General features: G+C 39.1%; 2 protein-coding genes across 5 annotated transcripts in view; one reads left to right on the forward strand and one right to left on the reverse strand.

Annotated features, from left to right (window-relative positions):
• The window catches only part of TENM2 (teneurin transmembrane protein 2), a 1,165,071-nt gene that overhangs the window by 555,784 nt on the left and 584,126 nt on the right, over positions 1-25,161 (forward strand). The window lies entirely within an intron of this gene.
• On the reverse strand, positions 17,562-17,937 carry LOC118912007 (60S ribosomal protein L37a). The gene has a single exon (XM_036884782.2). It carries the CDS (start codon positions 17,907-17,909, stop codon positions 17,631-17,633), a length of 279 nt encoding a protein of 92 aa, XP_036740677.2. The 5' UTR covers positions 17,910-17,937; the 3' UTR covers positions 17,562-17,630.

Below are 25,161 nucleotides of genomic sequence, written 5' to 3' on the forward strand. Positions count from 1 at the left end.
GCAATCAACATGAGGAAAAAGATATTATTAAATAATTGTACCAGTATATATAATTAACAGAAAAATGTGAGAAAGAGATAGGTAATTCACATAGTACTTGTAACTCGATCTGTACCCCTGGAATAATGAATGTTTGCCCCAGAAGAGTGTTCAAAAGAGCCTTTCACAATGATGGAAATACCCTGCATCTGTCTTTTCCCATACACTAGCCACATTTAACTATGAAGAACTTAGAAACAGATCCACATGACTACTGAGTACCATACTCGACAGTGTTGTAAATGTTTCATTTTATTACTTGTATCTGCTCTTGCGTTTGAAAATGGCACTTGGTACACCATAAAAACAGGACAAGGTATATGTAAGTTTGATTTATTATTTACCTCATGAGCTACAAGGAACACTTTCAAAGACCCAGAGAATCCATGAGGGAATGACTGTTTTTTGCATATTTGATAAGAAATGATGAAATAATGTCCTTGATCTTACTGTGTGAGTAGATTACAAATTAATCTTTAATTTATGTCTTGAATACCATACCTGGCAAGGATATTTTCCTAAGTCCAATTTTTTTATTTGTTATTGTTACTATGAATCACTGAGATTGTATATTAATTTAGTTGATTAATATGATTAATTACCATAAATCTTCTCCTTTAGCTTATGCTGCTGCTTAGTAAAAACTGCAAACATACTGTCACCCAGAGTTATGTTCAGTATCATTCCACTGTCACCAATTTCTCATTTTCATTTCCTAGTGTGAATGTATTTCTTAATGATGGGAATTGAAAGAGATAAAAGGAACTGGGGTGGAGAAGGATGCAAAGAAGAAAGGGAAGGGCAGTGAGAAGGAAGGAGAAGAGGAAGGGGTACCTTAGAATTAAAACAGCCCTGAGAAGTATCCTTTTTTGCCAGGAAACGTGGGAATCCTTTGGCTCTGAATACAGCTATGATCATTAAAGTTGCCATCAGATTTCTTCCTTTAGCATATTTAATACTCTTCAGATTCCTTTTCCTGGTAGTTTCTTGGTTTTGAGGATAATTGAGTGTTTTTGGACCCTACATTCCTCAGCTGCTTCTTGTTTGTTTCTCATTCTGTTTCTCGCCAAAGAAGGAAACATGAGCCAAACAATTTTCTGCTCCTTCTCTTTTCCAATTGATATCCAGGACCTTTTAACTCACTGCCTCATGTGAAACCCATTGCTGGCCATCTGTAAGATGTGTGTGTGTGTCACCTCTCCACTTGCAGTTCACATCTTCATATTGTCTCACCATCTGTATATTTTATTGATGAGGGCAGAGCAAAGAAAAAACATTTCTCTATCAATTTCTGCTGAAGATTGAGTGTTCTGGGTCATGGTTTGGGTCAAGTAAGCTTGTGGTGGGGGAGAGTATATGTTGTTGAGACTATTTTAGACTATTTGCTCAAGTCTATTGATGAAGAAAATACCTCCTTGTGAATGTATTTAAGCTCATATAAATCCATATTCTTTCCGTTAATATGAATTGAGTGCACACTGTGCACTGGTTTTCTTAGATTCTGATGGTACAAAGAAAGAGAGAACAAGACAGACAAGGAAACATTGATAAATAGAACTTACATTCTGTCAAGTGGAGCAGCCCAGAAGGAAAAAGATACATAAGCAACAAAAGAAAGCTTCATAGAGAAAAATGCAAAGTAAAGATGTTAAGTAAATAAATGCAGAGTAGTATGATAATAACTGGTCAACAGGAGGGCTCCCTTATAGAGATAGTCAGAAAAGGGCCCATAAAAACAGGGACATTTGAACTGATAGTTGGATAATACAAGGAGCCTACTATGGGAATCACTACGGTAGGGCTTCCCAAAGGCCATCAAGGCCAAGGATTCTGAAATGGATACTACTTGGATATTTCAGATTCTCGGATGTAGAACACAAAGAGATCCCGTAAGCTGATACGTTCTGTAGAAGAGGACAAGTGATGTGAGAGAAGGTTACAGAAACTTAAGTATCACTCGATGTTCAACCACCTAAAATGTCATTTAGCCCATATTATGGGTTAGTGATCAGTTAATAAACTGTACAGTTTCCTAAATTCCAGTAGATACTATGAAATGATATCATTTTAGATTTTACTGTTGAAACTTAGACCAGAGATGCTTCTTTGAATTGTCTAATGTCATCTATTTTAGGGACGAAGTTCCTTTTGGCTTTCAGATGTCACAGCTCATTTCTAAGCATTAAAAAAAGTCTAGGTTAAGAAATACTTGCAAGATACTTGAAAGTATTCTTCAAGACTGAGGAATCCATTTAGATAAATAGGAATGTAGTTGAATGTATATTGTTGTCTCTTCCTCTACTGGAGACAGAAAACAGAAGGAATGGGAACATCACAGTGTGAAATAAAAAAGAATCTATATAGAAGTGCTTTATTTTACATTAAGTACCTCCTTCAGTTGATCTACAGTTTTATGTAACAAATGTCTGTGTGTTTTGAAGTGTGTTTCAGGGACAAGGTGTAAATTTCCCCATTTTCGTAATTCAGAGTTCTGATTGGGGAGAAAAAATAAGACTAACCTGGTTTCTAATTTTCTTAAAGCCCTGAATTGGAAAAGACTCAACATGTTAGATAATAAAAGTCAAACATGAAACATGAGAACAGTGCCTGTCAATCTTGTTTATTACTAAAATACTGTCTGGCACATAGTAGGTGCTCAAGAAATATTTGTCAAGAGTGGTAGAAGATGACAGTAGGAAATGAGTTCACATTATTAAGTTAAAACTATAGCAGGTAAAATAGCTTAAGCCTTAACTTTTAGCTTTGAAATTCAAATAGTAATTAGTGAATTTCCATTTCATCGACAAAATGGGGCAGTAGGGCATTTTTCCAGTCTTCTTTGCATTACAAATTGATATTGAAAATCAGTGTTGTTTTGGATCATCATCAGAACCTTTATTTGAAATGATTTAGTCACTGTTAATCTTTTGGAGTAGCTTCTTCTGATCTAAGTATCTAGTAGGTGTCTTTGTCTTTAAGTAAATTGCTATGTTGGGCTTGGGTTCTTTTAAAGCTCCCCCTACTATTTTCCCTGTCTGAGAAGAGTAGGTCCTGTAAAGCATGTTCCTGATCTGTAGGGGTACCAGGACGGGGATGAGATGCATCATTTTCTTCAAACTGGTTTGGGTGGGTGCTTGCAATGACCCAGGACTTTTGGCAGATGCAAGAACTATAAGCAAACCAAGCTTCTAGTGGTTTCCAGACTTTTAGGGAAAAAAAGATGTGCAAATATTAAGTGATATAAAATGATGTAGACACCATGAATGATGTCTGTAGATGATGCAAAGAGAGAAGGAATGATTGATTCTGCTTGGACAGCTTTAGAAAGATTCCATAGAGCTAAACCTTGAGAGATTTTTGGGAAGCAAACAAGAAGATGATAATCCAGGCAGAGGAAAGCAGTGTGATCAAAGACTAGGAGGCGTGCAGTAAGGTGTGTTCTTTCAACTGCGGTTAATGACAAGGTCATCCCTTATCAGTGCAGCAAGAGATGAAGTCAAAGATGTTGTTTGCTCCTCAGGTATACTGAGTGCTTTCCACTTTATGCTGTAGGCCCATGGGGGAATCAATAAAGAATTTTAAACAGGAGAATGAAATGATTCCTTGTTCATTTTTATTTTTTTTTGAAGACCATCTTGGTAAATGGGAAAGTGCAAACAGTGGTAGTCAGTTTTTTTAAATATTTTTTTAAATCTTCACTCATCACTCGATATTAAGAACCTACTATGAATCATTTTTTGTTTATACACTGAATATAGGGATATGAACAATGAATGAATATTCAGTGTAGGCACATTGTGACTCTCAGAGGCAATGATTAAAATAAGTTACATTATCCAAAAAGGGTGAATAAATAACTACTCATCACAAAGTGCTCCCTTTAAATATAGCCTTATGTCCCCACTGAGAATTCTTCCCCTGGGGTTACTGCCACTGAGTGTATAATTAGGCCACCTGCATGTGTGCTTCAAGATTGTGTGTGGAGCAAGTCCATGTCTTCCTTGGGCGGGATAGATATCACATGATGGTCAATTTCTACATCAAATCCAGTGCAACTCTCTAATGGGAACTCAGTTTTACATAATGATCATGTAAACATTTGGTATAACCACCTCTTCCTACTGTAATTGCACCTGTTCAGATATGGGGTACATTGGTTAGTTTTTCCTCACGTGTCTCATAGATTGTGAGCACTAGAGGGTCTTTATCATCTAATGCACTGTACTTACCCAGGGAGACCATCAGGATCATAACAGGACCTTTTAAAAAATATACATATTTGGATGTCCCCCAAGAGAACAGAATCTCTAAATCCTTGATTAAGGGTAGGACCCAAGAAAATTTTTAGTATTAAAAGCTGCCCCAGCAGATTCTTATACATTCACCTACTTGAAAAACCACTGATTCTAACCAGATACCCCTTATCATCAAGGCATGGATTGTTAGAACTAAAACCAGAAGTCCAGTCCCCTGAGGCCTCGCCCAAGACAGTTCCCATTACTGCACCTCTACTGTGCCCATCCAGCCTGCCCTGGACCTTGAGGCAAGACATCTGTGTTTGCATTGCTTTAATCTGAGAGGTGGTAGGTAGCTGGAGAAAATCGCTATCTAAGTGTATCAGTCGGCTCAGGCTGCTGTAGCAGAATACTCTAGACTGGGTGGTGTAAACAGAAGACATGTATTTCTCACAGTTTGGGAGGCCTGAAGTCTGAGATCAGGGTGCCAGCATGGTTGGGTGTTTGGGAAGGGCCCTCTCCCTTGGCTTGCAGACAACTGTCTTCTTGCTGTGTCCTCACATGGTAGTGAGACAGGGTGAGGGAGAGGGGGGAAAACAAAAGAGGATAAGAGAGGGAGAGGGAAAGGGGAACACAGCAAAAGGAGAGAGAGAAAGAGTGGGAAGGAGGGAGGGAGGGCCTGTCTGGTGTCTTCTCACAAAGGCACCAACACCATTGTGAGGATCCTGCCCTCATGACCTCATCTCAACCTCTTTACCTCCCAAATGCCCCACCTCCCACTATCATTACATTTGGAGTTAGGTCTTCAACATGAACTTTGGAGAAACAAACATTCAGTCCATTACGCCAAGAAAGTGGTTCTCAACCCTGGCTGCACCTGGAGAACCATAAGGAAATATTGGTGCTCTGGTCCCAGTCATGAGATGCAGATTTAATATGCTTGATCTCACTCTTCAGGATGATGTAACTTTGCTCAAAGCCTTGATTTTCTCATCTGCAATATGGGAATGATATTACTAGCTGTGCTGAAGATTACATGATATTAGAGATATCAAAAGAATTGGTTACCTATAGTGTAAAAATAAATATAATTTTCAGGCTTAATTACATTTCTTTGATGAGCAGTTTCAGATGAAACCAGTATTTTAAGTGTCGTATCTCAGAGCTTTAAAGATGCAGGTTTTCTGGTTGCCCTAAATTGGAACTGCTGCTCCCGATTCTGTCGGGAAGGCAAAGCCACAAGAAAGCAGGGCAAGTTCCAGTGCTCACCAAGCTGGGTGTTCATGTAAATGAGAGGGAGGGAGTTGACTGGGGAAAATCATTAAAGAAGTGCTCTGAGACACTTTTGATGGAAATGGAGTAGAGGGAAATGTCTCCCTACGATTGGAAAAATAATAGTGCAAACATGGTGACAAATGGTGGCTTGCATTAGACTCTCAGGGCTGGGAAAGCTAGAGAGTGAATGCCATCTGAAGGGGCAGCTGTTTCCACTCAACACAGAGTTGCCAGATCATCCCATTTGCCCGCCCAGAGAACCCCAAATCCATGCTTCTGGGTAAAAACTCCTGACAGTTAAATGTTAGTAACTAATTAAACAGACACACACACACACACACACACAGAGTAAGCCTTTCACAACCTAACATTGCATGGTATAAACAAAACACAATTGCACTCTGAATTTTGCCCATGTGCCCAATTTGGCCTGCACACTTATCAGTTGATACCCATTCCTTTGGGCCTTATACTCCATCTCTTCCAGCCACTAAACAATTGTTTTTTGCATATATTGTTCATCCACAAACCAAATGTAGTGCCCAGTTGGTAATCTCTGGCACGGGTCCTTGTTTCTTTTCATTTGATGTTCTGGCATTCATTTCTATGGATTAATATTTATTCATGCTATCAATATTTACTGAGCAGATACTGGCTAGATGATAATGATACAAAATTCAGTCAGATGGGCTCCCAGCCCTATGTCGCTTCCAGTGTAGTCTAAGAGATATGCCTGGTTCAGTGACTGAGGCCTGAAAGAATATGACAGGAATATGAAACAAAAGACATCAAACCCAACTTCCTCTAAAGAGTCTATTGCTTTTCTTTTAATAAACAAAAAATGCTCTCCCTTTCTCCTACTTTTTTTTTTTTAACATTGGGCAAGGCATTGAACCCACTATGTGAAGGGCACATCTAACCTTTGGTTCTTTTGATGCTTATGAACTACTTGATGTCCAGAAATTAAAATGGAACGAAACTAGAAGTCATACCACCCAGTGCAATACTGATAAACTAATACCATCAGCATTTTATTTGAAATGCAAAATATGTGACAGCTGTCCTCAGCCAGGAGCAAAGACACCCAGATGCCTTCAGTTCACATACCCTTCTGGCTTTTCCATTCACTATCTGGATTTTTGGCACTGAAGGTGCTGAGGGCCTCACCCTAGGAACTGTCTCTTGTAGCAGGCTTCTCTTGAGGGGAGTGTCTCCCAAACCCTGAAGTGCTTGGCTGCTAATAGAAGGGAAAACAAGTTGTGAAAGTAGGCCATGCACATCACCGATAAACATGAAAATCTCATTGGTGAGAGCCCTCCTCTCCCTGCCAAAGTGACCTTGGTTGGCGCAAAGATGACAGAGTACTTCCCTGCCCTGGCCTGACAGCATTGCTATCACAGCACGTTTGACAAATCGTTCACATTAAATCGGGGGGCACTTTCGGCAGCGCCGACGTCCCCTCTCCATCACTCCTGATTACCACACAAACGTCAGCCGTGGCACCAAGCACATTTGTCAGAGGGAGTAAAAAGCAGTTGTTAGTAAGAGCGCTACCTGTCATACTAATGGGCTAGAGCTTGTTGCTTTGTGTCTCAAAGGAACCTACGGATTTGCAAAAAAAATGAAACATAAATTTTTTTGGAGGGTTGTCCGGTATTTCTTGAAAACGCTTTTGTACTTTGATAGAGAGAGGTGTTGAAGGCTTGTCAGATGGACCACCCAAATGTCTTCTCCTGCAAGGGAAGAGAGATTCCAAAATTTTTAGTGACTTTGCTGTTTTGGGATTGTTGTCATTTCTTGGTGGTCAAACAGGCAGTAGAGAGTCTTTCAGTCAAGGAAATCCATACCCTATAAGCTTTAATGAGTTAAAAAAAATGAGTGTAACATTTGTTTTTTATTCATGAGTGAACATTCTATCTCATTTTTAAATTTTAGGAAGTCATTTGAAGGAGCTGTAGGATGAGTTGGTTTCTGTCATCTTGTCCTTAACTGCGTAGGTGTCGTGCTTCGCATAATGCTTCATGTATTGTTCGTACACTTTGTTTCACAGTCCAGTCATGATGGCCCCTTGAAGTAGGCCAGCTGTGCATGATCACACCCGTTTCAGAGATGACAATACTGAGAAGGTTATTGCCCAGAATTCTCCAGGTAGAATCACATTTCCACTCCATGCCTATTTATTCACATCCACAATTTCATTAATATTTGAATATCCAATAAAGAACATGCAATTTGTTGAAATTATTCTCTGTTGGTCACACATTGCTCCTTCACAGCTCTTGTTTCCAAGTCATTCTGTTTTCCCTAAGTCCTCTTTTCACTAGTCAGTTTGAATTTGATTTCTCCCTTCCTTCTTTGTCTAATGATACAAAAAATTTCAGCTTTTTTCTTAGAAATGTGGAGAAAGAAAAGTAAAAAAAAAAAAAACTGACTGGGTTGGAAACTTCTATCTGACTGTACTTTATAAAGTAGAACTGATTACTCTAAATAATGGTTTAAGAGAGTGACTTTCTGATACAGAAAATAAATGGATTGAGAACCCTTGTTATGCTGTGCTTTTCTCTTGTGGGCCAGCAAGAGAATTCCTTTGGCCTCTTGTGAATTCACTCTTCTAAGTGACATCACAGGCTGGAGTGATAAACTTGAAATGGGCTAAGTTGAATAAAATAGCCCTTGTTAAGTGATTCCTTCTTGTTTTATTCCAGAAGTCTTACATTCACATTTCTGGATACTTGTGCTGGTTCATTTCCTTTGGATATTTAGTTACTATCAATGTCCTCTCACAGGAAAATATGTGATCTATGATTAGCTCTTCATTCAACCTTCTCTGATCCCTGAACCAAGAAACCTCAACCTATCAAACCCTCTCTGATTCATAAGGAGACAACCCCTCATAAATGTATTCATTCATCTAATTTAATTACACACTAAGTGCCCAGTTCTGGACTAAACCCTGGGAATATGAAGGAGAATCTGAGTCTCCTACTGCTTAATGTGGATTATTTTATAAGAAATGGTTGTCTCCTTTGGGCATGCCCACCAATACCTGTAGGCCTTCCCCCAAACCCCTGCCTTCACAGTAATATTCTGACTGTTCTCCAGGGCTTTGCATTACTAGATCCCATTCATTCTCTCTTACTCTCAATGGACTACTACTTATCCTGCAATTCTTTCCTTTTAGATCGCAGTAGCATTTAACATACCACTATCTCAAATTTTTTTCTTTAATAGCAGGTTTCCTTTCACACTGCAGTACATAAAATAGATCAGTGAGAACATTCATTGTTGAAATAGGGGTGTAGAGTCCCCACTTGGTCTGTCCCCCTGGGTACCTCCCTACAGTCTTGCTAGAAAAATATGGGGAAAACCCTGGTCTAGAGCTGCATCCAGACAGTGCCATAGAAAAAGTTTGCCTCTATCTCAGAGACCCCTACGTTCTCTTTTTGTATATGCCTACTTGAACAACTCTTCTATTGGGAAATTCATGCCAGGAGTAAGGGAGAATTTTGTCAAGAAGGTCTAGATGGGAGGTAGTTTGAAGATCTTTAACATGTAGGTAGAAATGATGCATTTTATATCATGTTCCAGATACTCTCAAGAAATTTTGTATCATATGATCAGTATTTCAAATGATTGGTATTTTTATTGATCAATATTTAACCTCAAGTGATCAATAATTCCACTGCAAGAGTTTGTCCCAGTATCTATTTTACAAATAAAAAAATGAAGTCATAGTGTCATGTTCAAGGCCAGAAACAGTGAGTTATTATTGGAGCTAGGACTGGAACACAAGTTCTGAAGGTCCAGTCCTGCTAACTTCTTTTGCACCCCTCCCAAACATACATAGCTTATAGCACCATAATGCCTTCCTAAATAGGCCATCTTCATTGTCCATAGCTTTCTGTTTCTATTCGCTCTCTCACTGAGCTTATACATGCACATTTCTACCTGTATCAGAGTTTCCATCAAGACACTCATTTCCATGGAAATGAACATACACACCAAAAAAAGATAAGTAGAAGGTGCCATTTATTTAATTTTCATAAGATCCCTTACCTTATTTCCTTTGCATCTAGATATATTGCATGATATTTTTTTCTAAGATTAGGGAATGTGGCCCTGTATTAATTTCCATAGCTACACACCCAGTCATCCAACAGTGGCTTAGTGGCATATGATATATTCAATACATTTTAAACACTGCTGCATTTAAAAATAACTTTAAAAGGTTGTAAATGTCAAATTGAGATTTGAAATATGTCAGATAGCTGTCATTTTTACACCCTTCATTAATTTCAATTGGATTCAGTGAATTGTATATGACAAACTGTTATCATACATTGCTATAAGCATGCTACATTTATGTAGCACATCCCTGACATACGGAATGTTTTGAGGAGAACGTTAATATATGACTTCTCTTTGACCTCTTAGATGACATGAGACCATCAAATGACAAGTGTGGCAGCATTCAACTCTAAGGTTTTCCAAATGGGGGCATCTGGAAAGCCTTCAAGAGGCTTGTTCAAAAATGGAAATGTCCACTGGAGAGTTTCCAACTATGAAAATAGATACATTTGCTCTAGGTGCACAATTGCAAAATTTGGACTACAGCTAAGGTAAAGGAGTCTGAATAAAAATGTCCTTTAGGCAGATCTGAGCAGGTAGAGACCTGGAAGAGTCAGGTCTGGTTATAAAAATATTTTCATTGTTAAAATTAAAAGCAACTATCAACTATTACATGCTATATGAAGAATATGAGAATGAAGAGCATAGTGCTTAAAACTCCAGGTGCTCGTGTCAGACTGTGTTAAGTCCAAATGCTGGCTCCACCTCTTACTCTGTGACTCACTTTGGGCAAGTCACTTGACATTTGAGTGTCTAAGTTTTCTAATTGGTAAAATCAGGATATTATTTACCTTATAGAGTTAATATCATGGATAATTTGAGTTCAGTTGATGGTAGCTATTATTATTATGTGGCAGGACTCTGTGAGGTGCTTTGCACATAGTCCTTAATCCTCCAACCACTCTGTGAGTTAGATGTTACTAATATCATTGCTAATTTACAAACAGAGACATGGAACTTCAAGGGAGGCTTTGTCCAGACTTATCCTCTTAGGAAGGGGTAGAGACTAGGAGTCAGGTGACCGACACCTTTTAGGTCAGTTTGTTCTTTTCCAAAGGGGGTGATTTAACGTGGAGCTCCCACCTATATCAGCTATTATTGGATGCAGTGACATCAGGAGCTAGGACACTGTCACCCACTGGGAAAAATGAGCTGCCTGAACCTAAATACCAGGACACAGAAAGCCAAGTGTGTGCCCTGCCAGGACTGGACAGCTGATTTTTAAGACATAGACACCCTATGTTTGTTCCTTTTTCTTTCTTAGGAAGAAAAGAAGCTTTGTGTGCATATATGAGGCTGAGTGTCTTATGTTTAACACGCTTTAAAGTTTATGTTTTAAAATGGAACTGGGTAAGAAATGTTACCTAGAAATCACTAACTTTAAGCCCTATATGCTCTGAATAATGAAAATTGTCCATTTTTATTGTTTGTTTTCTTTATCTTGGCTTTTGCATAGAAAAACATTTGAATACCAACCAATAATAAATGAGATTTTTAATTTTAGGAACCTTTAGAGATCACTGAGTCCAGAGTTCTCAGATTCCTGGTTCATCCACATGTACTTGCTTTTGTCGGGACAAATAAGTGACCTGAGCAGAGTGGGCTGGGGAGAATATACTGACTGCTGCTCAGGACCAGTGGACAATGCCTAAAGATGTACCTGCTTTTAATATTTTTTTAAAAACCACATAACATCTGACTTTTATGAGAAACCTTATAATTTTTTAATGTCAATAACTAATTCAAAAAATTTATAAACAGTGTTCTGGATAAACAATGCTTGTCTGCAACCCATTTTGGGTGTATACTGGGCCATCATGTTACTTTAGATCTAATAGATCTCCACTTTTTGCATATGCGGAAATCTTCACCCAGGGAGAAGATCAAGGTTGCCTTTTGACTTACTCAGGATGAAGCAGGGAGTGGGTAGCGATGTAGAACAGGAACCCGGGCCCCCATGCTTGTGTGTCTTGGCTATTTTCACTACATTATTCTACCACTGTTACTTGTTACAAGAAGGGTAAAGTCATGTGGCTTGTTAACTCACACAAGAAGGGAAATATTTTGCATTTGTATTTGGGAAGTGGAGAACACGTTAAGGTTAGTTTCATAAGATTGGATTCAAGGATTGTAGACAATAAAAGGAGGATTTTCCAGACCATGGTTTTCTGATTACATGAGGAAGAGAGAAACACATCAAAATCATCAAGGACATGTGGGCCACCCTAAGGCTGTGATCTGTGTGAATGAACAAGAAGCAGTGGGGAATGCCGGGAGAACCAGGACAAGGCACTTCCAGGTTCATGTCAATCACATCCCATAGCAGTCAGTTTCTTAAAGTTTACCTAGGCCTCATCCCCCTTTCTCCTTTTCATTTTCCCTCAGAATAAGCATAAATCCTGATAAAGTGTGTGAGGGTGTGTCCTCGCTTATCTGTGTATTTCATCGTCAACAATGGCTCCAACTGGAAGCAAATGCAGCTTTTATCTCACAATGGGAGTTCAGCATACTTCATATTAGGTATTTTATGTAAGGAGGAATCTAGGAGTAAAATTATGAGAACTGCATGGAGCTTCTGACAATACTCATAAACATTTTAAACAACTTTATCCTATTTTAGGACAAAATGTACATTTTGGCACCTATATAAAGGATTTTTATTATAACAGTACTTCTATTCTGGACTGCCCTATTACTGTGACTAATAGGATGTGGGGTGCGTTTTTTGTTCTGTATTATGGCTATCTCTGCATCTCTATGATCCTTCCTTAAGGATTAGTGGACAGTAAGTATTAACAGGGAAGCATTTCTTATCTAGCTTCAGTGTTGGAAAATTGACTGCTGATATCTTTTGAAATCCAGGTGTCAGTATGGATGGGTTGTTTTTGTTTTTAACAAAATAACCGGCAAGTTGTAGATTTTTGATCCTGAGATTGAGACGCCTTGACTCCTCTGGTCTCTAGTGTCCATCATTATTCATTATAATTTTGCCTCTGCAAAAACAAACAGCAAGTGGTAATTCTTTAGGTGTGTGACAACTTCAGAATGTGATAGGTTTTCCAGCTGGCATTCCATGGATTCAAGCAATGGTGGGAGGAGAGACTCAGACTTGTGACTTCACAGAGTTTTTTGAATCTTCAGCGCCGCAGTTGAATAAACAGACTATCTTAATTATAATTAAGGGAGACAGCAAACAGTTCATTTTCTTCCAGAACTGCTGATCACTTAAGAAAAAGAAAAGTAAGCAAAACTCGCCAATTAGACTAAATCTTCATTTCTTTAATATTTCTTATGGTGGTGGTGGAAATAGACATGAAAATTAGTTCATTTTTTTCTCCATTACTCCATTTCTACTTTAGATTTTTTTTTTAATCTACCTTGTATTTTCTAGGAAGTATTTGAACAAAAGCCATTAGAATCTTAGCTTCCAGATTTAAATGCTCTTCTAAGGAAAACCAGTGTAATCAGCTGAGCTTGCAAAGAATACATAATCATAAAATGATTTAATTAAATTCCATCAATGCTGTTTGTTTTGGTGCCCATTTGGGTATTAATAACACCGTTGCTGTTTCCAGTGCCAAAAGGTTTACCACTTAATTATTATCTCTGCTTATTGGAGATGTTAGCATCAATTTGTAGGGTTCCATAATCACACACTGGGTGTTGCTTCACCAGATATGACACGCTTCCCAGAACTAGAAGTCCCACCACCTGTGCTTGATCTGAAGATGGAGCCGTGGAAATCAAATGAAAACATTTGTTAACTTGTAAAAATGAAACACAGAAAATAAGAACCGTTATTCAGACTGTGAGTAAATTTGATGGGGTGTGAACGGATCACTTTATTGCACTCTGTTTACAGCATCCTTGCCATTTTCTGAGATGGCAGCCCAATGCTTTTCATTGTCTTAATTAGATTAAGAATGGATTAGAGGAGCCAAATCTATTATTAAAAAGGCAATTCTGCTGTGTCTCTGAAAACCCCCTTTTGGTTTTTAATTTCTTAAATTCCACTTATGCAAAATAGCAAGTATCTTACTTGTAATTATGAGCGGGTATGCATTCATTTCAAAGGCTGTAAGGATATTGGGAAAATCAGATCTTCAGTTATTTTCAAAATTATTTCTGAAGAAATAAGGGAAAGAAGGAAGGGAGGAGATGGAGGGCTACGTTTCTTTCTGCTATGACTAAAAAACATGGGGAAGCTGTAACTGTTTTCTTCTTTTGCTTTACTCAGACAAAAAGAACAATGTGCGCGTATATGTGATGATCATTTCTCCAGGTACATTTCTTTCTTTAGTTTACTTCCACACCTGAAATATTTGAAAATGTAGGTTTCTAATCCTTCTTACATTGAGCATTTGTTCTGTGGGAAACCTCTCCGGATGATTCTCAGGTTTTGCATTTTGCATTATCTCTATCATCTCCTCGTGCCTATACAAATGCACCTCTGAGTTTAAAGCTTTGCTAAATAATCTTCTAAATATTATGCAAGGAGTGCTTTGAACTTCAGTTGGAGCAGAGCTGCTGTGTTGGAAACTATAGTGATTGGTTTTATTTTTCCAGTAGGTGCCCTAGTTTTAATTTATTGTTGGATTTCCCCCTCTAAAGGATGTCACCTTGAAATGCTATTTCTTACATATTTGTTCTGCATTTTAAAATTACTGTATAGTCATGTCATAAAATTTCATAGTGTTAGACACACACACGCACACACACAAATGAATGCATGTAAAAACTGGTAAAATTTGAATAAGGTCTAAGATTTACTTAATAATAATTTGCCAGTGTCAACTTCCTGGTTTTGATAATGCGCTTTGGCTATGTGAGATGCCATCACTGGGGAAAACTGGGTGAAGGCCACATGGGAACTCTCTGTACTATTTTTGCAACCTGTTGTAGGTCTTAAATTATTTCAAATTAAAAAGTTAAAAAAATGCGTAGTTTTGGTCTATTAACTCCTAAACTGCTACAGCAATATTGATCCCTCCTTGATCTGTATTACATTAATATTGTTTTAATAAATAGTACTCAAGTATCATCAGCCTTTTGAATACTCAGAATTCTCTTCTTTCACCTATGTTTGCACTGTGTGCATTTCCTGTCCACTCACTTCTAATACCCCTTAGCCTACAGTGCATATCTGAGTGGCCTTCTTAGCCCCAGAGCCTAACAGTTTGGTGTCAGATTTTGTTCTTCATTTGTTAGTTCTGTGCTGTGGACATCATGTCCCCATGCACTTTGTTGTTGAATATTTCAATAGGACGGCATATAAGTCATGGAAGGATGGTGAAGTGCGCAAAGACCTGCTATGCCAGCACAGTGCTTGCCGCACAGTGAACGCTGTGTATATACTCTGAATGAAGGGATAAGTTAATTAATTTTGTTCACATGTGAATTTTGTACCTTAGCAAGATAGGACTCACTCCTGCTGAGCCATCTGTTCTTTTGAGTACTTTGTGATGGGCCCAGATTCGGAGATCACTCACTAATTGTCATTGCTTCGGTGAGGTGCTGTGTTTGGGATTGAAGGTCTTGAAGTGATACCTAATTTAGAAGGACTGTGACAAAATTTATCACTAATTACCTGTCCCTCAAATGAGAATCAATGCCATCAGCACATACAGTGGTGATAATGGTTATCATTTATTGAGCGATTAGTATTCTAAGCATTTTGCATGCATTCTCTCACTTTAATTTTGCTCCATTACTGGCTTAGAGTTTAATAAAATAACTTGCCCAGGTCACCCATAATTGACTTGTGAGTGGCAGGACTGGGACTTGAACCTAAGAAGCCTGACTTCAGAGGACCTTATATGGTCTCTCTTTCATACCTATGCCCCCGTGCTCTTAAAAGGTAAGTGGGTATCAACTCTGGAGATGTATTAGGATCATTTGAGGACCTCTTCCTAGACCCTCTCCCAGATATACTTATTTAGTTTATCTGGATGGGCATTTTATTAAAATTCCAAGGTAGTTCTGGGGTACAGCCATGGTGACTGTCACTCAGCTGCATGTCAGAACTCACTCAATGTCTATGAGGAATGGAAGCTACTTATTGTACTTAGGAGTTCATTTTGTCTGGGCTATAACCATAGCGAAGCATAGCAGTTTCCCCAGCCACCCACCCTTGGATAGGTGGAGCTGGGAGTCTGCCTTTTTGCAATATATTTCCACCTTGTGCTCAGCTAGAGACTGTCCATCTCTACCCCCACCATACAACACTGATGTCACTGAAGTTCATTTAAATCGAATTTAACCTATATAAAGGTGTCTGTTAGCCAAAAAAAGAAAGAAAAGAAAGGAAAGGAAAATGAACATCTATTCTAGGAATTTTAAAAATTCATTTGTTTGAGGGAGCTAGGCAGATCAGGTGAATAAATGAACAAGAAAAGTCTTTGAGCAGTGAGTATCCCATTTTTAAAAGCAGGGGTGGTTATTCCTGGGGCAAGCTGGGGAACATGCATCCCATTTCTAGGGGTACTTGCTACTCTAATCCCAGTAGGAAGCCACACAGCAATACTGCCCAGTGTTCTGGATCTGCCAGTTTTTCAGGAAACCCCAGAAAATAAATTTAGTTTAGTTTTGTTTTTATATTACAAAATCAATCAGCAGGTAGTTCCACTTGTTTTTATTTTTCAACACTGTACAAGTCAATACTGTGTCACCAGTAACAATGTCAAAGAGCTTGTATATAGCTCAAAGCAAGTAGCTGCCTTATTCTACTCTGTTCTGCATTTTGAAATAAATAATTTATCTTTCCTTACCAAGTGCACTGAGTTCTAACCTCTGTCATAAATTCGTATTCTGACTTTAGACAGGGCATAGAAGTTTGTGAACCGTGTTTCATCACCTGTGAGATTGACCTAGGAGAGGGTGTTATAGAATTGTAGGGGGCATGAAAGTCATGGGCTCTGGTTCAAGGCTGGTGTAGCTGGGACCCTCTTTCTACTGTTTACCAGCTCTGTAAGTCTAAGTGAGTTCTTTGGTGTTCAGAGTCTATGTTTCCTTATCTATTGAATAGAGACACAAGCACCCTCACGGTTGTCCTGAGAATTAAGTTAAATTGTGTGTATAAAGCTTACTAGTAATATAAAAGATATTCTTAAAGAGTGTAATGTTTTTAGTAGATAAAAATCAGCAAAACCATTGCCCGTGACTCTGTACCTTTGCTCTTGTTGGCTTCAAGTATCGGGTCAACCTGTTGCTCCCACTTTGCTGCTTCTTTCACTGACATTTCGAGGCCCTTCCCTTCAATTCCTGTTTTTTCAAAAATGAGCAGGACTGATGCTTCTTGGTGGTGGACAAAAAGCCAAGTCATGAACTCCTCAAGCAATTCTTCTGCACCTCCTCTAATATGGACCATACTGATGGGGAGGTGGTGCCTGCAGAACTAGAGGAAACCTCCTTGGGGTGATTAGAAGTGAAGTGTGATTAATAATGAATATATGTATGTATTTTAAAAGTAGGGTTGTGTTAAATGTGAAGAGTCAGTAAATGCCTGTTAACCTTCTCAGAGGTCAACAGTTGGCCGGGTGGCTGGTTGCGCAGGGGCAGCCTGAGCAGCTGCAGCCTAATTCAGACCTGCTATTAGGTCTGATGATGGTATGTGCAATTAGGGAAGTGTCTCTGTAATAATGATAATCAGTTTAAACCACGGGGACAGGGCACAGCTGTGGGGAGCACTTAGAGAAATCAGAGCAATTCATATGTTCCTGAGAAGCCAGCCTCAAGTATGTCTGTGGTAGCTTTCAGTTCCTTCTAGATTATAATTCACTGAAAAATATTTTTGAAATAAGCACATTACTCTTGGGCCCAAAATTCTTCACAGTCCTTTTACTTTTTCAGCTTTTTGTGACTAGATTGGAAATATGCATCTACCTTTTTTGTTGTTGTTGTTACATAAATTAACCCATTCATTGTTGTCTAGCAACGCTTCAAAAGGTGGTGCTTCTACCGGCCTTTCAATTCCTTCAGTCTTCTGACGGCCGACTTCACTGTGACAGCAGAAGTGGTGTTGTAGGTCCAGGCACCACCAGCTACTGTTTTCATGCAGGAACCACAGTGCCAGATCCCCACAGCTCGTCTCTTCATTTTGGTTTTGCCACAAAAGGAGCAAGTGTACTTGGCGTGCTGGCTTATTTCGATTTTCTTCACCATTTTCCTGAGGGAGGCACCATAACGAGTCCCGTATTTACCGACGATTCCGACCTTCTTGGTGCGTTTCGCCATGTCGCCTTTAACTAGGTGCAAGCTGAAAGAGTGTATCTACCTTTTTAATAATGCTATTATTGTGGATTTAAATCTGTATCTCAAAACATGTTGATAGAAACTTTATGTTTGGGCTTTTCTTTTTTTTCTCAAGAACGGAGTTCAAATTTGTTTATAGAAAAGCTGTGTCTTTTGAAGACATATATGAATTCAGATTTGCCTCACTTGAAATGTTGATATAGTTGTAAATGAGAGAACTGCCACTCTATACTTATAGTCCTGTCCTGCTCTCTTCTTTCAGTTCTTAAGAGAAGCAGTCTTGAGGGAAGAAATGTTTTTTACTTCATCTTTGATATTGGAAGAAATTTAGAGCTCTGGTCTACCTCCGTGCCCCAGGTTATTTTCTTGTCTTCCCTACCCCCCACTTCCTCTGACTCTTAGATAATAAAAATATATAATTCCTTGGTTTCTCCTCATAGAAAAAATAATGTCTCAATTTATAACTGGCTCTGAGTCATTAATAAGAATGATGGTGTGAGAATGTTGTGCATTCGTGAATGCTTTTGATTTTTTAGTCCCCTTATGTACCCATTTTTTGACTGATCTTCGTATCAGCCACACAAAGTAAGATGAGAGACAGGATGGAAAGGACTTGAGACTTTCATTTCCTCTCTCATTTCCTCGTTCATTCAGTAAATATTTAACAAGTCATTATGTGTGCTAGATATTGTTCTAGGAGCAAGGCCTCCAATGTGAAAAAGTAAGACAGGGTCTCAGTGCATTTTACTGGGAGGACCAGGGAATAATTACATAAATGAATGAATAAGACCATTTTAGATAATACTTGCTGTGAAGAAAATAAAACAAGAGGATGCCTTTGGAGGGTAGTCAGAGAAAGCTGTGCAGGGGTGGTGACATTTGAGTTGAGACCTGAACGACTGAAATAAGCACGGGTGAGGTCTGAAAAAAAGTATGCGAAACTCAAAGATCCTAAGGGGAGAAGACCAGTGGAGTGCGGACAATGGTGGGAGATGTGGGCAAAGGAAAGCAGGAGCCAGGTCATTTGGAACCTTCTACACCATGGTAAGGATATTAATTCAGAACTATTGCTCCACGGTCTGCCGTCTTCCTAAGGGGATAAGAGATTCCCTAGCCCTTCCCCCTGATGGGTATGGAAATGGGGAAAGGTCATGTGAGCAAGTAAACTGCCATCGCCACCACTGCACTTTGAGTTCATGGCGTAAATGCTCTGCCTCCATCATTTCTGAATCCCTGGACACCCAGCACAGGGCCTGGTACACAATTAGCAGACATGGTTGAACTGAACCCAAGTGTGGTCAATGTGTGATCACGGCCCACCTGCATCATAGTTACCTAGTAGGGCTGATATAAGATGAAGGTTCTAAGGCCTCACACCAGGCTTCAGAAATCAAGACTTTCTGAGAGGGGAACAACTTTCATTCTTCATTTTCAACAAGCTCCTCAAGCAGTTCTTCTGCACAGGAAATTTGAGGATTGACCTCCTTTTCCTTTTTCTCAAGAAGTTCTCACTACATTATAAGAATCTCCAAAGCAAACTGTTTAGGCTAATATTTGTGTATATTCATGAGAGATTCCTGCTGACAGCTGCATGTGTTTACACTATTTTATATACAGGATCTTAATAAGATTACATAAGTGCATCAATTTTTAACATACTTACAATTTATCTTTATTAATTCAAGCAAAATGGGTGGAATTGGAAAACTAATTCTATTTCTACTTTTGTTCTATGTCATTTACTCGATTTTATTATCAAAAAGTAAACTTGAACTTGGCTGAGGAAGACATGTGACCAGGGACAACGTCTTTGAGCAATCTGGGCCAGCAAACCTCAGCAAACCCGAGAGCTCAGGCCTGAATGCTCTGCGTAAAAGCAGAGTGCTACAAAGTATGCTGCAGCTTAAAGACATATATTGCCTTACTGAACGACTGTGCAAAAGAAGAATTGGATAAAATGAGTTGAGATTCAGAATAAACTTCTTTGGCAAGTTTTACCCAAATCCTGGTGAAGTGATAGGCTCCTTTATTCGCCCCTTTTCTGGTTTTAGAAAGATAGCAGAGAAAAAGATTGAGCAGTCAAATTAAGCCATACCACGCGGTTCAATTGAGAAAGTATTGTTCCTGCTTCAAGTACGTTGTGTTTTTCAGAATCCCTCAAACATGGTAGATGTGGCAATCACTTAGAGTAGCAATTCCAGGGATGAAAATGACAGACCCTCATCCGGGAGGAGGGACATGGCGTTAGAGCTACCTGTGCTGTCTGTGTATTCCAATCCAAACAGCCAGAAAGGAGGCTGGGAAGATGGAAATGCCTTCATTTCATCCTTAGGGGTTTTGTTTTGTTTGCTGTTTTATGATATTCTGTTATTTCACTGTCTTGTCAAAGCTGCATATGATACCATCCATTTCTCTTGCTGTTTCCTAACAAAATATACAATTATTTGTACTGTGGCAGCTAAAACAAGACAAAAAAAATAGGCAGATCATTTTAAAACAAAGTTCTCTTAAAATCTTATCCAAAATAAAATAAAATGACATTGTAAGATGTCAGAAGGGTGAAATTTGCTTTGGGGCTTCTAGCCCAAGAAATAGGGTTGCTGTTTCTTGTTCCAGAGGCAACTACTGAATGTAGTTCATTTAATCTAGTCCTCTCTCCCCTGATAAAAAAGGAGACTGTATTTGTTTCACTTTCTAATATCTAGTTTTATCTCTTATTATTTTTGTTGTCCTGTTTTATTCAATGATATGGTATCTGCAGAAAATTACTGGGAATGACTAAATCCCCTTTTCCCAGCTTGTCCAGTTTCTTCCTATTATTTCAAAAAACACATGAAAAAAAATTTTAACCTTCCTTCACATTTACTTCCAGCACTTCTAAGCCAATTTAGCCTGTGCAACTCTAATTTCCTCCTTAACCCCGTGTTTGCCAGCAATCCCGACATTATTACAGTCTGGCAGTCTGCAGGCTACATTGTGGCCAGCAGGATTTTGTTTAGCCAGCACAGCGATTTTTTTAAATTGAATGTGAATGCCGTTGGATGAGCACACTCCCTACAATCCACAGTTGCCTCGCACCTGGCTGCTTCATGCATTGGCCTCACCAGGAAGCCTGGCAAGACCGGCTCAGGTGTTATCTTTGCAGTAACTCCATCTTTTTTCCGCTTCTGCAGCTGCTACGTTTTGGGGATTGTGTATGTAGATTGGCTGTGTGTGTATGAGCTGGGTACGGAAGCTGGATGTCGGCTGTGCATGCTTTGGTTGTAGTGTAAGTGTGTGTGGGTGTGGGTGTTGTTTCGTAGGATGCAAAGGGAGCAGCTGTTTCCTCCTCACCTCCCCCAGTTATAGCCAAATAAAGTATATCCTTTGGGAGATTCCAATAATTATTTAAGTTAGGTGGTTCTATGTTTTATTTGCCAATATGTAGCATATAACTTATGTACTACTTCTTACCCTCCCTGAAGAAAAAAAAATCCTGATGTAACAAGTTACTCATCCAATTAAAAAGACTGTTCAGGACCTCAGATATTTGTGTCACTTAAGACTTTGGGAGTGAGGAACTTTTCTTTAACAATCGCTGATGGCGTTTTTAGCTTAGGACTTCATAACAAGAAAATTTGTTGGAAATAGCAACATGTATTCTCTAGTCCTGTTACCAAGCACTTAGCTGAAGTGTTTATCTGCAGATACATAGCATAATATAGAGAGCTATAAACAAGGTGCTTCTTGCATTAACACCCATCCTATTTCACTAAGGAACTGTTCACCTCATAACTGCTGATTTTTTCAGTGTTCTATTCCTTGCAGCCTCATTTAGCAAATAACTGCCTCGAATCATGGCTGGTTTACCAAAAACAAAGAACTCTCATGTTACTTTTCTGTGGTGAGTGTGGGCTCAGACTTTGGGCACTCATCTTCTTCACCTGCATTCTAGTCCTAGCCACTGCTCTTCATAACAATTTGCAAAGCCAGAACTAAGATGATCTTGTGCACTGCCTCCTGCAGCTGCCTGTTACTACCAGTCAGCTTAATACCTTGTGCTATGATGTGGGTTTGTGTAATACAAGAACCATTTCCTCATTTGAGTCTACCTCGCTATTCAGATTTATTTTTCCATCCATGTTTATTTCAACTGTTTCATTATCATGTACCACCTCAGCAAAGTCATTAAAATTTTATTATTTAGGGACTCTCTTGTCCCCTCCTGGCATGAGCTGAGAGCTCTGTCCTCTCACTTTATTTCTAAATAAAAGCCTGTACCTTGCTCTCCTAAAAAAAAATTTATTATTTAACCATTACCTATCGAGTTTTTTTTTTAGTAACTACACTTAGAACAATGCTTATGAATTATGAAATGTTTACTGATGTGTGTGTGTGTCTCTGTGTGGGTGTGGGTTATAATTTTTTATGTGTCTGTGTCTCTCAGATAAGGAACAAATAAAGGTAGATGTAAAAACAAATGTGCCTTAGACAAAGAAAGTCTTCACAGGTGTATCAGTTATCTATTGCTGTATAACAAATTACCCCAAAATTTAGTAACTTAAAACAATAATAATCACTCGATAATGTTTGTAGTTTCTGTGGACCAAAAATTTATGAGGGAATTAATCAGGCAGTTCTGGCTCAAGACATCTCATGAGGTTGCAGTCAAGATGTGTGCCCCAACTCCACCACCTGAAGGCTTTACTGGGGTGGGAGCACCTGTTCCTAGGGAGCCCATGGGCAGGAGGTCCACATTCTTCCCTGCTGGGGTTCCTCCACAGGGTGCCTAAGTGTCCTCATGACATGTAGCTTTTTTTTCTCCAAAGCAGGAGAGTGAAGAGAAAGGAAGGATTCTCTTTCATGACCCAGCCATGGGACACTGTTATTTCTGTCACATCCTGTTCATTGAATGGGAGGCACTGAGTCCAGCCCCCACTCAAGGTGAGAGGGATTAGGCTCTGCCTTTGGAAGGAGGAAGCATAAAGAATTTGTGAACATATTTTAAAACAACCACATCCTACTCCTATAATTTCTAACCTTTATATACCCACATATTCCAATAATTGGGATAGATTGTCAGTATTTTTTCTTTTCATGTCTCAAAGTGTAACCTGAAGGCCCTCCCAAGAGGCAAGACTCTTCCAGGTATACACAATTGTCTCAGGTTGTAGAATATTGCATGATTTTTTCTTTAATGCTTTGTGTTTCTGTAATGGCTTCCCAGAATGGTTGGTATGTTTCATAAAATTAAAGCCGTTTATGGTGTCATACATACAAAATTTCCAGTCTTCCCTCATTTTCCTAAGTGGCTGTTTTTTAATAGCAAACAGAAACATGACTAGGTCAGTGGTTACAAACAGAGGTTTTTGCATATGACTCACCTGAAGCTTTTTAAAAATGAAGATTCCTGGCCACCAGCCCAGGTCTACTAAATCTTAAGTTCTAGGGAATATAGCCCTGAGAATTGTTATTGTATTTGAAACTCTCAGTGATTCTGATACAGCCAGTTAGAACAGTGTTTGGGAAGCACCACCTTATTTAATGAAACCTATTTGCCAATTAAAGTCACTTGCGAAGAATGACATCAACAGAAAGGGAAATCATTGACACTCTCATGATAAGCAACCTTACTTTGCTTTCAGAAAAGAGTCATCTGGGTTTCAAGGCACTTTCCCCACACCAGCCCCCTAAGTGACAATGACTCTCTGGTTCTGTAGCTTGTCCCCGAAGGCAGTAACACGAGGGGCCGTCACAGTGGTAAGGGCACTGGCCCAGAAATGCATTGTTCACGCTTTCTGAAGACAATGACTCTCTTTCTGATTAGAGTTGTCCTCCTTTTACCCAAAGGCTTTCCATGCAACCAAGGGAGCATAACAATGACATGAGGGCTAAGAAAGGAAATGTCTTCATTGATTCTTATTTCATGAATTGGAGCCTCCATAAAAATGGCACAGGCTTGTTTTACAGTGTCAATTTGTGGAATTGAGGGGAGGACTGTTAAAACCCATCCGTTTTTCCAAAGTTTAAACCACTCTAATGAATTAATCCATAGATAATGGATTGAATTCAGTGCAATTACCCTGGTAAGTAAGGCTTGTTAAAAAGAGATAAGGCAACACAGTAAAGAAAACAGCAATTTAGCTATTAACTGGATTTCATCTGGGCTCTGATAATTCACTATATGAGTTTCCTTTGAAAGAGAGTTTGTCGGGTCCCATTATCAATGTAGCGACCGGATGTTGGCATTCCCCTGATATTACACTCGTGGAAAAAGATGATAATTCTGACAACCATTTTTCCAACAACCTCGAGATCATCAGAAATGTATATTTGATACAACCTGCTCAATCTTTATAAATATAAAGCCTTGATTCTTCAAGATAGAGAGCTCACCCTTGTTTCAACTCCACCCTTATTACCTTAAATTACTAGTTACATTTAGAGAGAGCCACATTATTTTGAATAAGCTGCTAAAAAGAAAGTGTCTATAGGTATTGCACAAAATAAGGATGATTGCAAGAATGCCTTGCATTTCTAAAGAACTTTGCAGTTGAAAAGCAGTGCTATAGAGATCACTCTCCACATAACAAATTTCATGCAAATATCAGAAGAAGGTAACATGCAACTCTACCCTCAGATGCCCTCGTAAGCCAATTTGGAGCCTGATTTTTAGTAGGTCATCTGTGTTTATCTTTCAGTTCTTTCACCACTGTATTCAGTTATTTGTCCATCATTTTTGTTTTCTTTAGAAAGTTCCTAAGTGACTTCTCCATCTGGCATGTTCCTGCCATGTATATTGTTTCCAAAGACACTGTCATCTTCTCACTGCCATACTCAAGATTTTCAGTTTCCATGACTTGTCAGGGTGACTCAGAAGCTTCAGTTTAACGTGTAAGGCCCTTCCTGTCTAGTTTCCCTTTGCATTTCCAACATTGGATTCCATTTTCTTCCCTCATGGCGTTTATCCTTATATGTTCCTTCTTTGTTGCTTATGATCTGGCATTTCTTCTACAACGTATTATAAGGTGTTATAATTCCTGAAAATGCACTATTGGTCCCAGTCAGCACGTCCTCCTTCCTATAACATTTTTCTCCTCTACATACACACTGATCCCCCCCCACCTCTGAGTTCCTGAAGGCAGTAGAAGCAGTGGTCGTAGTGCACAATGGTATCGAGAATGTAGGCTTTAGAGTGAGCTGGCCTGGGTCATAATTCTGCTCCTGCCATTTGCCAATTGTATGGCCTTAAACA

The sequence above is a fragment of the Manis pentadactyla genome, chromosome 2 (assembly GCF_030020395.1).
Source record: "Manis pentadactyla isolate mManPen7 chromosome 2, mManPen7.hap1, whole genome shotgun sequence".
In the NCBI taxonomy this organism is placed as follows: domain Eukaryota; kingdom Metazoa; phylum Chordata; class Mammalia; order Pholidota; family Manidae; genus Manis; species Manis pentadactyla.

Coding starts and splice junctions, on each gene's coding strand:
- LOC118912007 (XM_036884782.2), bottom strand. CDS start 17,909: ATGGCGAAACGCACCAAGAAGGTCGGAATCGTCGGTAAATACGGGACT.